At 38.2% G+C, this 13,297-nt stretch overlaps 2 protein-coding genes across 2 annotated transcripts; both read right to left on the bottom strand.

The window, feature by feature from the left end:
* Positions 1-5,190: 5,190 nt before the first annotated feature.
* LOC108233878 (psychosine receptor-like) lies at positions 5,191-6,642 on the bottom strand. The gene has a single exon (XM_017412606.2). The coding sequence runs from the start codon at positions 6,617-6,619 to the stop codon at positions 5,645-5,647; it is 975 nt and encodes a 324-aa protein (XP_017268095.1). The 5' UTR covers positions 6,620-6,642; the 3' UTR covers positions 5,191-5,644.
* A 2,295-nt stretch (positions 6,643-8,937) lies between these two features.
* Positions 8,938-10,366, bottom strand: LOC108234638 (G-protein coupled receptor 4-like). The gene has a single exon (XM_017414000.2). It carries the CDS (start codon positions 10,160-10,162, stop codon positions 9,221-9,223), a length of 942 nt encoding a protein of 313 aa, XP_017269489.1. The 5' UTR covers positions 10,163-10,366; the 3' UTR covers positions 8,938-9,220.
* Positions 10,367-13,297: the final 2,931 nt, after the last annotated feature.

Here is a 13,297-nt window from a genome sequence, read left to right on the forward strand (position 1 = left end):
GGCCATTTCTGAAACATCATGAGCTTGTATGTTCCCCGTCAAATAATTAGTTTGTTATACATTAGTGTTTATTTATTCAAATATTATGTAAATAAGATATTGATATATTTTAGTCAAGAATGAGACAGAATGTCCTTGTTCAGTATCTGCTGTCACTCATTATTTAGGATTTGTTTGAATTGAGAAATTAGTTGATCACTCTGGTATGGTGATATGTATCCATTAAGCAATGCAAGGCTTTTATTTACTTTCTTAGTTTTGACATTTTCTTTATGCTACAAATAATGAAAAAACACAGTAATGGCTGAACTAGACCAACCTATTATTAGCTTGTCTCAGTTTGCATCAATTTCTGCAACTACAAGAGCCAAAGCTCCTTCAAATCTTACAGAAACATGACTGCAGTACAACACCAATTTCCTGCAGCCCCGCTTTGCTCATTTTATTAGCGTTTTCCCACAAGTCTGAAGAGAGGTTGTTGTCAGAACAGGAAGATGTTGTGAGGAACTGAGACGTGTGAAAGTGCTGAGAGCGACAGGAAGAGCAAAAGTTTGCGAAAGTGCCAGACGGTGGCCTCGAGCCGAGCTGCAGGCTCGACAGGAAATGTACCGAAAGGGAGACGAGAAATCTGCCTGACACGTTTGACATCTGAGCTACTGGAGTGAAAGGAGGTGCAAAAATTATGTCATGTGGACTAAAACCAGGAGGCTCTGAAACATCAAGAACATCCCGTTCCAGGGAAACCCCCCACAGATGCAGAGGCACACACCTGAATGACAGCTTTAATGAAAACAGTGTGTTGAAAACATTTTAAGCTCATAGGATTCGGCTGCTTCAAACATGAACTAAATGCTTTTGGAAAACTTGATTTGACATTCCGCTGAAGCGCTGTCAGGACATTCTTTATCCCTTCTTTATTTCCCATTTTAGTTTTGAAATATCAAATGTGACAAAATACAAAACATTTTTCTAGTTTCCACAATTTCCCATGAGCGGAGAGTTTTTGTCCATAGAGATTTATTCTTACATATCAAACTAAAGATAAAGTTTTACTTCCGTCTAAAGTTGAAAAAGTCCATAACCTTTTGATGACAAAATGTTACATTCCGCATTAGGGAAAAAAATATAGATGAGAATTAAACTTTTGCACGATTCCTCAAAAAGCCAGATTTTATCTGATGTTTGTTGTCCGTGTTAAGAATTTATGATTATGTTTCAAGTGTTTCTAAAGTTTGCAGAAAAAAAAAGATGTATAAACAGTCCATTATATGTACAAGGTTAAGTGGTTAGGTTGCTTGAAATGGTTTTTAATCGTGTCCTGCCAAAAACTATTTGTGACTTTAAATGAACTGTTCATGTTTTCAACCATTTTCTTGGCCTAATTTTCTTGCAAAAGCTACAAATCCAATTCACAATCAGATGCCTAGAATGGAGTCAGAAGCAGTGATGCTTCTGATGATCTTTGCTTCTCCACTCCCTGAAGACCCCTGACAGCTATTTTTAGAAGCTTGAGTACATTTGGTGGATTGGGAAGAAACCAGAGACTTGTTTGGATTACATGGATGAAGTAAAACTGCAAACTAAAGAAAGCCGAATGATTTGTAACAAGTCACTGAGAAAGAAAATCCTACTTTTTTCATATTTACTTCAGTAAATCTAATTATCAGCTAAGCAAATAGCTGAATGTAAAAGTACATTGAATTACTGCAGTAAATTCAGTACATTTGGCTCTTGTTTACATTGCATTTAACCTACATAATCTCTTTACAACTCAACTGCAATAATCGCCCATCTGTTTCTTTTTTCTCCCTCTCTTTTTTTTTTTGCGTAGCACATGTGTGTATTTAGCTCAGGTTTTACTCTACAGCACACTCATTACCCAGGATAAGCCCCCAGACTTCAGTGCAGGTCACAGCTGCTTGTCCTCTGAAGCCTTTGATGCATTAAGTAGAACCTGCTGCTGTGGCTCAGCTTTCCCATTTTTATTTACTTTATGTAGTTTTTGTGCAACAAGTCAGAACACCTAAAGCGATTACAGCCTCGTTCATTCATCATAAGAGACAAACACTTGTGCCACTGCTGAAACGTCGCCAAGATCCAGGCAAGATCCACCGAGGTAGCCCTCTTTTATCTCCTGCTAGTTTGCACTTTACATATAATGGATGTGTGTTTGCACGGCGAAGGGCAGCGGAAGGTGAACAGATGGGTAATAGCTGGGCTCTATACAGCTCTGTAATTTCTGCTGACGGAGGTTATCGAGACTCAGATGGAGCATATTATAGGATCGAAGACAGAAACCGTTTAAACTAAGGAGCACATTTTCTCTCAGCCTGTCTTAAAGGTAACTTGCATTATGAATAATTTTGGGGAAAATAACGCTGTAAGCAAATTCTTGTGAAGGTGGAATCCTCTGAATTACCATTGTGATTTTTAAAAATAAAGATTTAATTTACTCATCCATGCATTTGTTCTCAAAGACCTATCTTACGATCATAAACATGAGACAACCCCTTGTTTAAAGAACTATCATTATTTGTAAAAACTGCCTTAAATTTGCAGGTTGTGTCTGTTTCCCTTTCGTGTTTGGTACAAAATGGTTGTATTGATAAAATAACAGCATTCATGGCTAACTTGTGTTTTAATATTACATGTAAAAAAGCTATAATGAAGCACTGCAGGGTATGAGGTAAAAGATTTTGCACAAAAACATTCAAAACGCCTTTTTTCAAAAAGTCCACTAGAGGCCGCCATTTACCCACGTATGGGTCCGATGCACTTCTCCAGGGTTAAGAATCAAGAGAAATGAATAAACTTTTAAAAAATGCCCTCAACTCCTTCTTTTTACCTAAAATAATGCGTGAAGAAATATGAAAACTTTTCTGGTATTTATTCAAAAGGAAGTATTCTTTAACTTCTAATATGAAAATCCCAGTGTTTTCAACCATAGCATCGCTCTTCAAACAAATTTAAAAGAATTAAACTTTGCCAATAATATGCCAAAGTACACACGCAATGTTTTGTTATAAAATGATAGAAAAATGGAATAAAGAATGTTTATATGTTAATGTAAATATATTATTCCCATTGTGCCTGTGTCACATTTGTCCAACATAAAATACTGAATAATAATAGTCAAATATATCATCAAGGAGTACATTCCAGGACTAAAAGTCACTCAAAAGCTTAAAAAAAAACTAGCTATTCTTTTTTTCCTTGCCTGTTTACATGAACAGTTGTAAATCCACACACAGATTATTTAATTTTCTTTGTACGTCTGTGAAGGTTTCACACAGCAGAATAAATACACTTTGGACCAGCTGTCCCGCTGATAAAGACTATACAGCACACTGAGTTTAATTAAGCATCCAGCCCCACAGCAGAAAAGGCGTATGTCTAAAGTAAACTGTCAGTCTGAACACAAAGGAAGGATCAAAAAAACACCTAGCATGGGACTTCCAGGGAGAGCTGGTAAACTGCAGTAAACTCTGCGGTCTCTGTTCAGAGCTTTTTGGTCTCCTATTTTCTCCATGCCATATTTCTCATGTTGTGTGTTTTGTTTGCTTTAAGGTGGACATCATCTGATTTTGGTGTGGCAATTTTATCCAGAGGCACCCTTATCATCATTCTTATTGCTCTATTAAAACTGCTTTTTGCTTTGTTCTTAAATTAATGTCAAATAATTTTTTTAAGACATCATAACGCCTTTCAGCAAATGCTGTCAGCAATAAAAGCAGTGACACCAGGCACACGATGGTGGTGGTGGTTTACTACCCTTTGTACACATGAAGACTAATAAAGTTCTTGGAAACAGCTCATTACATAATAGGAGCTATAGCACAATATGTCGGCAAATCATTTGCTTATTTACACATCTAGGTCCTGCATTCATTGTCAGCCGCCTCTCTTTTCTCGCTGCAGATAAAACTCAGTTAGAACATGAAGCTAGATACATGGAACTTCAAGAATAACGAGAAAGGCTTCAGGCCCCAAGCCAGACTGTCGTGAAGAGAATCTGCACGTCTACCACCAGAACCTCAGCGAACAGAAGGGCTTCGAGGTGTTTTAGGATGTGCAGAATCCTCTCAGTGATGCAGTGGACTTAACAAACTGGAAGAGCAGCTCCTCTCTGGTCTGACTTTACAAAAGAACAGCCATGAGATAAAGTAGGCAGTAAAGTTAAAATGCATCGAAGTCAACCCATCTCATTCCCTGCTGTTTCAGCAGCTTAATGCCACAATGTTAGAATGAACATTATTGCATATTCTCCAAACTACTCAGGCTCTTTAACACCACGTTGTGGGTTAAAACTGAAACTCTGGCAGCTTTTCAGGCACATCAGTTCAACTGGACCTTCGTTTTTAAATGATCACCCCTTTTTTCTGCATGTATCATAGCATAGTAGTATGTATTTTGGGGGTGGATTCTCAGTCATCAAAGACATCCTATGAATTATTATTTTATTTTTGTTTGTTTTGCTTTTTAAAGGCAACTAGACATCCCACTGTTTTGTTTTTGAAGACTTCTCACCCAAGGAGCTTGCTCAATTCAAACTGAAAAGTGCTGATGTTCCAGCTTTATTTATTGCCCCACACCACCTTAATTTATCACACAAGATACAATGTACATATTTTTTCCCCTCTAAGACTTCGTCACTTTCTTACTACATGATTTTCACTTACATCACAAGTACAACAACATGCACTGTTTCTGGAAATTTTAGGCATCCAAATAATATTTTTTTAATCTGCCCATCACGTGGTTATTTTTATGTGTTTATCTATGTTGTACACAGAGTGTGAGAACCTTGACTCTTTTCATGTCCACCCACATTTGAAAGTATTTGTATGATTTAAAAAAAACAAAAACAAACTGCAACACCCCCACACTGTTTTCACATATCTACAGTTATGTGAAAACAGTTTTGGAAGAGAAACAACATTCATCCACTGTTTTAAAGCCCTATTTAATGTACTTTTTTTCCCCTAAATGATCTTATGTGAAACTGCCTATTTTTTCTCTGACATTTTAAAAAACTGACTTGAGAACATCATGATCATTCATATACATCGTGCAACTTGAGCAGCAGATGAGGCCCATACACGAGTTGTGAAAGACAAATTAGGTTTAAAGATAAATGCCTAAAATAAAAAAAAGCAGATGTGATCGAAGAATGTTTCAGTTTAACAAAGGTGATTATAATAAACCCAACTATTTTATAAAAAGAGTTTAAAGGCATTTTCTTTGACAGACCAAAAGAGTTTTACTGCGGTTAAGGAGCACATAAAATAATTTTCAAGTAAGCATGGCTTCTGAGATGTCAGTCATAGATTCTTGAGGTTCCAATTTAGTTTTTAGACATACATTTGCTTGTTTACATCTAGAAATGAGCAACAAGAGTTAGGCAGAGACTGTATTCCAAGTGAACATTTCAGATTATTTTATAAACTTACTGTTCCACGTTTTAATTCAGTTTGTAAATGTGTGTCTGTTTACTGACTTTTTTCAATATGGCCAAATAAGAAAATTGTTTACACTTCTTTGGTCCAGATACCTAGCTGATCTTTTGTTGCTGAAAATGACTAAAACATGGAGTTAATTCATAAATCAACCATTGCTTAAACAGGGCGCTGTCAAGTCTTGATTGTTATTGATTATTGTGTTGGACTTCACTTGTGGTGCTTTCTTCTGTGATTTTTTGCATTCTCAGGAAGTAAACCAGGACCTGTCTGACATTCGCCTGCCCTGTTTTCGTAATGAAGCAGTAAAGCAGTGGGTCAACAAGACAGTTGAGGCAAGACATAGCTGTGCTCATCTTGTAGGTACAGAGGAACCATTTAAATCTCTCACAGTCGTGTAACTGTGTGCGCACGAGCATCATGATATGGACTGGTCCAAAGCAGAACAAAAGGCATATAAGAACTAGTGTTAGTAGCTTTAAAATGTGTAATCGTTCCTCTTCCTTTGTGGCCTGGTTGGATTTCACTGCCAAATAAGTCCCACGGGTTAAAAAAAATACAAGCAGAACTGGAATAATAAGTCCCAGGAAAAAGCGTGCTATGTTAGCCTGGATCATGCTCTCTGACAGTGGCAGAAAAATGTCATAGCACATTGGAAACATATTGCTTTGACTGTATGAGTCCTCCCAGGTTATGGTGCAGGCATTGAAACAGATGACCAACACCCAAATGGCAAAAGTAACTGCCGCTGCGGTGCTGACTTTCCTCAAGATGGTGTACTTTAATGGGTGAACCACAGCCAGGTAACGGTTAAAGGCAATGCAGCAGAGGAGAGCCTCGCTGGTGTAAAAATTGGTGAAGAGAGTGTAAATCGACAGCAAACAAACGCAACCTCCATAGGCCCAAACTCCTCTCCACAGGAAGTTCAGCCAAAGGGAAAGCCCAACGGTGAAGACCAGGTCACTCAAAGCGAGGTTGAAGAGGTACACTCCTAGGTCGTTCTTCTGTCGAATGTGCTGCCAGGACACATAAAGGGAGAAGGCGTTGGCGGGGATGGCAATGATGATAACAACCAGGTAGTAGACCAAAAACAGCTTTCTCCTGTGTGCGCTGTCAATTACGTAACATTCTGAAAGATTGGTGATCAGGGTCAAGTTTTCCATTGCAGATGTGGCGTTTTCACACCGAATGCCTTGGAGAGAAAATCAGGAAGGCATTAAAGAAGGAATACAACATGTCATGAGAGTGCAACCTAAAATGTACAAATTAAACATCACAATCATTGATTAATTGCTTTTAAACAGTAAGTACCTTCTTAATAATCCCCAAACCAGAAAGAAAAGGCACCAACAACATTGCTTTACTCAAAACAAATTAGCAAAGAACCAAATACATCTTTTATGACTAGCAACCCATACCAATGCTTCAGTTTTAGTAGCTGAATCTTTGACAAGCATAAAATAGTAATTTTCTACCAGCAAGGTGATTCTAAAAGAGCTAATAGTGCAAAGCCTCTGAACGAGGATGTATCTTTCAGATCTTCTGCTTTAGTTTTGCATGTTTTTTTTCATATTGGTTGATTTTTTTTCTTCTTTTCCTTCTTCCAGCTGCTCCCTTTAGGGATTGCCACAGTGGATCATCTACCTCCATCTCCCCCCATCCCAAACACCCTCCTCTTTCCCACCAGTCCTCTGCACATTCTGCTTCACTACATCCATCAAGCTGTGCTCTTCCTCTTTTCCCTCTCCTTTGTATCACGCTTTGTCCAATATATCCATTATCCCTCCTCTGCACATGTCCAAACCATCTGAGCCTTGTCTCTTTAACTTTGTCTCCAAACTGCTCAACCTGCTCCTGTTCATTTTGGTCAATCAAAATGAAAATTAATATTTTCAGTTTCACCAACTCCAGTTTACCCTGTATTTTTATTAGTGCCACTATCTTGAAACCGTACACCATAGCACAGGGGTAGGCAACCCTGGTCCTGGAGAGCCACTCTCCTGCATGTTTTACTTGTTTTCCTGCTCCAACACACCTGATTCAGTGATTAAATTCCCTCTTTATGTTTTGCAGAAGCCTGTTATTGACACACTGATTCAAATCAGGTGTGTTGGAGCAGAGAAACAAGTAAAACATGCAGGACAGTGGCTCTCCAGGTCTCATTACCATTTTGGAAACCTTCCTCGAAACTATCCTTCTATCACAAATCACCCCTGACACTTGTCTACATCCACTCTCCTCTCCTCTTCATCTTTATTGAGCACTGTCTGTTGTTTTGGATGGTCACCTACAGGTACTTAAACTCAACTTCAATACCTCTACTCCTTGCAGCTTCACTGTTACACAGACATGGATCCAGTCTAGCTTCTAAGCTTTCATTCCTTTTCCCTCCAGAGCATACCTCCACTTCTTCAGGCTCTCTTCCGCCTGCTCCCTAATCTCTTTACAGATCACAGAGTCGTCTGTAAACATCCCAGTTCATGGTAACTCCTGCCAGACCTCACCTGTCAACCCGTTTATCATCACTGCAAACAAATTTGATCCCTTTTAGAGATAGCGTGTCCATTTTTGTTAGTTTTTAGGGATGACATGTTTTTTTTTCACCTTTGACTGTTCATCAGATTTCCCTGCAAAGATACACAACATTTTTGGCTTGAAAGACAAAAAAAAAAAAAGACCATTAAAACCTTTAATTAAAAAACTGCATTACTATGTTGCTCCTTTCAAGTAAAATATAACACAAATCACTGGATAAAAAAAACAACAACTAAAGTCTCATATAGTAATTTAAACAGTTTAAGCATGCAAATAACTCAGAGGGGAAACTAAAGCTTAAAATTGAAAGGCGTTTACTTACTCCTTATTTGACCCAAACCTAACTCTGTCTGTAAAACTCATTCTGGTTTAAATAAAACTATTAAATCAGCTGCAGAGTTGAGCTGCACTGACCTCCACTTATTTATGAGCTGCTTGAACAGGAAGAGACGGCTGCTGCCCATTTAAAGATCCTGACTACTGTGTCACTAGGTGATAGGCTGTGACAGAACAAACGAACAGACAGCAGACTTTGTTTGGTCACCATAGGAGACACTGTGGCTTAATATTCGTTGTGTAAATACAAAAGTGAACTCATGTGAAGGTGATGCTCATTATTGCCTGATGAAAGCATGTTTGAGTGTTTCCACAGTGCATTTATGTTGATAATGGGGGGTGGACTAAGTGTTTATATTTATCTTTAAATCTGTCATAAACACTCATATTTCCTGTACTTAGAATCTTTCAAAGAATCTTTCTTTCCTTTATTTATTCAGGAAAAAAAATCTCTTGAGGCTCATCGTCTTACAAGAGAGGCCTGTTAAAGATGCTGAATGTGTCTCTTTGGTTCATACAAATCACAACAAAAGCCTTCATTTGGGGTTTTAGTTCTTTAGTTTAAATGTTGAGGAAATAATATACAATGCTTGGAAAAAAAAGTATTAAAAATTTCAATTATAACTCATACAGAGTTTTCCATAAAAACATAAATAAAACCATTTATTTTCTGCAAACCAATGAACAAGATAAAAACACTCAGATATTTCTTAATGAAATTACTCATCTGACCAAATCAGTCACTATTAGAACAATTACACCACAATTAATCACAGCACACAAGTAACACATATAGTTCTAATAAAGTGTATTTGTAAAAACACGGTAGTTTCATTACAACAAATAATTTGAAATCTGATTTGCAATTACAGGTTTAAAAAACAAATAATTAGTCAAGAAACTGCTCTAATATTTGAAGGTTTCCTCTTGATAAAACCGTTCCTTCCTTTTTCCACAGCTTTTCTTATCTCTGTCTTGGCACTCTCATTGATTAAACAGTAAATTATGGGATCCAGAGTGCTGTTCAGAGTCGTAGTGGCAACAGTGACCAGATATGGATCTCTGAGCCTCATGGCCCAGCTGCAGGACCCCGGCTCCATCACTGCCCTCAGGAACATGACAGTCTGGTAGGGCACAAAGGACACAATGTAAGTTAAAAGGAGGAACAACAACAGCAGTCCCACTTTCCTGCGCTCTCTTGCCAAGATGGAGGTGCTCTGCTTGAGTGACTGCATGATCCGCTGATAGCAAAAGGTCATAATGATGACAGGCACGACGAAACTCAGGAAAACTCGAATGAGGGTCGCGTTGGCATCCTTGCGTGGTACGGGTATCTGCTGATGACACAGGTATGAGAAAGATTCCAGCGCCCCTATGTGGTGAAGTAACAGAATGTGGACGAATATCTCCAGAATCCAAACAGCAATGCTCACAACCAGTGATGTGTTCACCTCTCTGACCCACTGAAAATGTAGAGGGTAGACCACCACCAGGTAGCGATCAACAGAGATGCAGCAAAGAAGACCTGAGCCAACGTAGAAGCTGTTGTACATGATCAAATACAGAGTGCTGCAAAGACCATCAGCCACAGGCTTCTGCAGGGCAAGTTCAATCCAAACAGGCAGGGTGACTGTGTAGAGCAGGTCAGAAATGGACAGGCTGACGAGGTAGACCGCCATGCTGTTCCCTTTCATCATCAGCCTCCAGGCTACATACAGAGATAAGAAGTTGGCTGGAAAACTCACAATAAAGAACAAAGAGTAGACAGCTGGATACATTCGCTGGTCCACCGAGGATGTAGGCGTGCATGTCCGGTTGAGGAGCGTGGAATTCATCCTTGCACAATGAAGCCTTGAATGTGACTGTGAATGGAAAACTTTGTGTTGCAGGAAAAACAAAATATGCTCGGCAATGCAAATAAGACAGATAGATAGGAATGAAAATGAACAAAAATAGAAACAGAAGAATCCAAGTGAAAAGTAAAAAGGAGTTCAGTTACTGCTGAATTATATGTATACACGTTCTTCTTTGCAATGTTGCTTTTCTTTTAAGTAAAGAACCTTTATTCAAGATTGCCAACTCTTGTAGGTTTGTACAAATAATCCATTTTGCTTCCCAGGAATATGAATTTGCATATAATTTTGTGCTATCAGTGTCAATCTGGTGCTGTGTGAAGCAGGAAAATGTTGTTAGTTTACTCAAGTTTACTTGATCTAAAAAGTGACCTAAAGCTGCTGTAGTTGTTTTCTACAATTCAGTCCAAATATGGGGACGTTACCAAGACTGTATAGTTCCATAAATATTTTAGTCCCTGATGTGCAGTAGGGCTGAGAGCTAACCAAATAAAGGCTTGTTGGGGGCAAAAAGCATTGAGTTCCAGTGTTAAAAACAAGAAAATGATTCTCCCACCCTTTAGCTCCACTTTATGCAATGATTATAATCAGAAAAATGTTTCTTTTAGATAAGCAACGAGAACATGTTTGTGAAACTGTGTGGGCTGTTTTTTATTTTGAGATTTAGAAATGTGAGGAGAGGTTTCTGTACACATTTAATTGTTGGGAAGTAGCAAAGATCAAACTGTTGAACTCGATGAATCAGTGTTCCTGGAACAATTTTAATAGGGAAAGAATCAAAGAGCAGTTTTGTGTAGTCTCACCCTGTGGGACATGCCAGTAGAGGAATAGAGAACTTTAAGGAAGAAGATGAGAATATTAAACTGATACTGATTCAAGCATTTGGTCTAAACTTTTCTCTCTCCTAGATTGTTAACATCTGGGGCATAAAATAGAGCATAATTAAAGAGCGCCCACAAAGTTAAAGGAGAGTAGCATGCGAGCCTCAGTCATTTTCTATTCCTTGTTTTTGCTTTACGGTGGATTCCTTGAATTTTAGGAGTTAAAAATGCCAGGCATAGAAAAAACCATGGATAAAGAAGGTTACTATGAGCATAGATGGTAAGAAAGATCATAAGATGAAAGGCAATAATGTAACATTCATTAAGGATAAAGAAAGTCAAAAAGGTCTCAATAAATATAATAATAACTGACTGAAGAACCAAAACGAGGAGAAGCAGCTTTCAGTTTCTATGCACCACAAATTTGGAACAAACTTCCAGAAAACTGTAAAACAGCTGAAACACTGGGTGCCTTTAAATCTCAACTTAAAACCCACCTGTTTAGAGTTGCTTATGGCTAAATTAGGGTTCGAGTGCGGGTTTTTGATGTCTTCAATGTTTTTCTCTTTCTTACTGTTTATTCAATGTCACATGCTGTTTTTATTTTGTTTTTTATTATGTAAAGCACCTTGAAATGCCTTGCTGCTGAAATGTGCTATACAAATAAAATTTGATTGATTGATTGATTGATTTATATTTGACAGCAAACATTGAGACGAATAAGATCTACAGTAAAAATGATGACATATTGGAAAAACCCCCACCCCAAAAAACAACAACAGCCAGGTTTAAAACTTGCTCTTTAGATATTTGTTTTAAATTAAAGTCCTTATCGTTAAAAAAAAAAAAAAAAAAAAAACTAGCCTATTTTTTAAAACTAGCAATTTTTGTGCTGGCTAAGGTTGGTTATTGGCACTGACTACAAAAGTCAATCTGTTGTAGATGCCAACTCTTCCAGTAATGGTTGTTTATTCCTGCTTGAATGTCACCAACTTTTTAACCCTTTCATGGTCACTGCAGCAGACAGCTATTTAAAAGTCATTTTCTTGTATATGTATGGGTTTTTATGTCATAACTGCATTAGTCACTAAAGTGGACACTAGTTCTGTGATTTTTAACCACTGTGCCGTGGCACACTACTGTGCCATGAGAGGCCATCAAGTGTATCTTCACTTAATTAGTCCTAAAACATTTGAGAATGAATAAATCATGGTCTGTTGCAATTGCTGAGTGTCTGCTGTAATACAGACGGGCAGAGAAATGTAATACTCTTTCATGTCAGTGGGTGGCAGCATGTTAATTGAGCAATGGAGAAGTTTTTGAAAAGGAAAAGTACTACCTCAGAACACGGCCCTTGACAAAATTCAGATCCAGATGAAGGCCCTAGTATGAGGGACAGCCAAAAGAAAGCAAAGACGGTGAGCTCGAGGCAGTGCAGTGAAAGCTATATTTTCTTCGGATTTACTTTTTTGATGCAGCGGCCCCGATTCTGTTGTGCCTCATGTGCAGTGAAAAGCTATCTGACAGCGCCATGGCTCCAAGTAAGCTTAAACAGAACCTCTCAATGAAACACCCATCGATGCTTGGCCCTAAAGCAATGAAAGACAGATAAAGTTCCTCTCTCAGATAACACAATTGCTTGACGTATTTATGGCATATCTGCAGACATCGAAATTGTTGTTCTGGAAAAAATGTGCATCAGTCAGATGTTTGCATCATGGTTTAAGGCTCAGGTTTGCTGAGATACCTTTGGACAGGTTTTGGTTAAAAGCTGCCAAGGAGTTCCCTATTCTGGCCAACAAAGCTGTCTCAATGATGCTCCCATTTTTTCACAACATATTTGTGTGAGCTGAGCTTTTCAAGCCTGACTGATATAAAAACTAAAAACTGAGAGAGACTGAGAGCTGTTGAGGAAGAGCTTCGTGTTTGTCTTTCTTCAGTTCCTGCCAGGATATTGACTTTGTGTTCATCTAAACAGGCCCAGGTCTCACACTGAGTAAGTATGAATAAATTAAGACTATTGTCATTATATATGCTGTATTACTTGAGTACAGAGTGCCATTTCATACGTTTTCGGTTGGCGGTGTGCTGCAGAATGTTTTTTAACATAAGAAGTGTGCCATGGCTCAAAAAAGGCTGAAAAACACTGCACTTGTGCATCATGTAATACACTGCCATCGACTGGCCATACACTGCAAGTGCAACACATTTTCCTCAACTTCAAGATGAATTTGAGATCATATTTTTACAACAAAAAAAAAATCCACCTTTTTTATACCCTAAGAAAAATAAAATA

Source organism: Kryptolebias marmoratus, linkage group LG10, assembly GCF_001649575.2.
Source record: "Kryptolebias marmoratus isolate JLee-2015 linkage group LG10, ASM164957v2, whole genome shotgun sequence".
Lineage (NCBI taxonomy): Eukaryota > Metazoa > Chordata > Actinopteri > Cyprinodontiformes > Rivulidae > Kryptolebias > Kryptolebias marmoratus.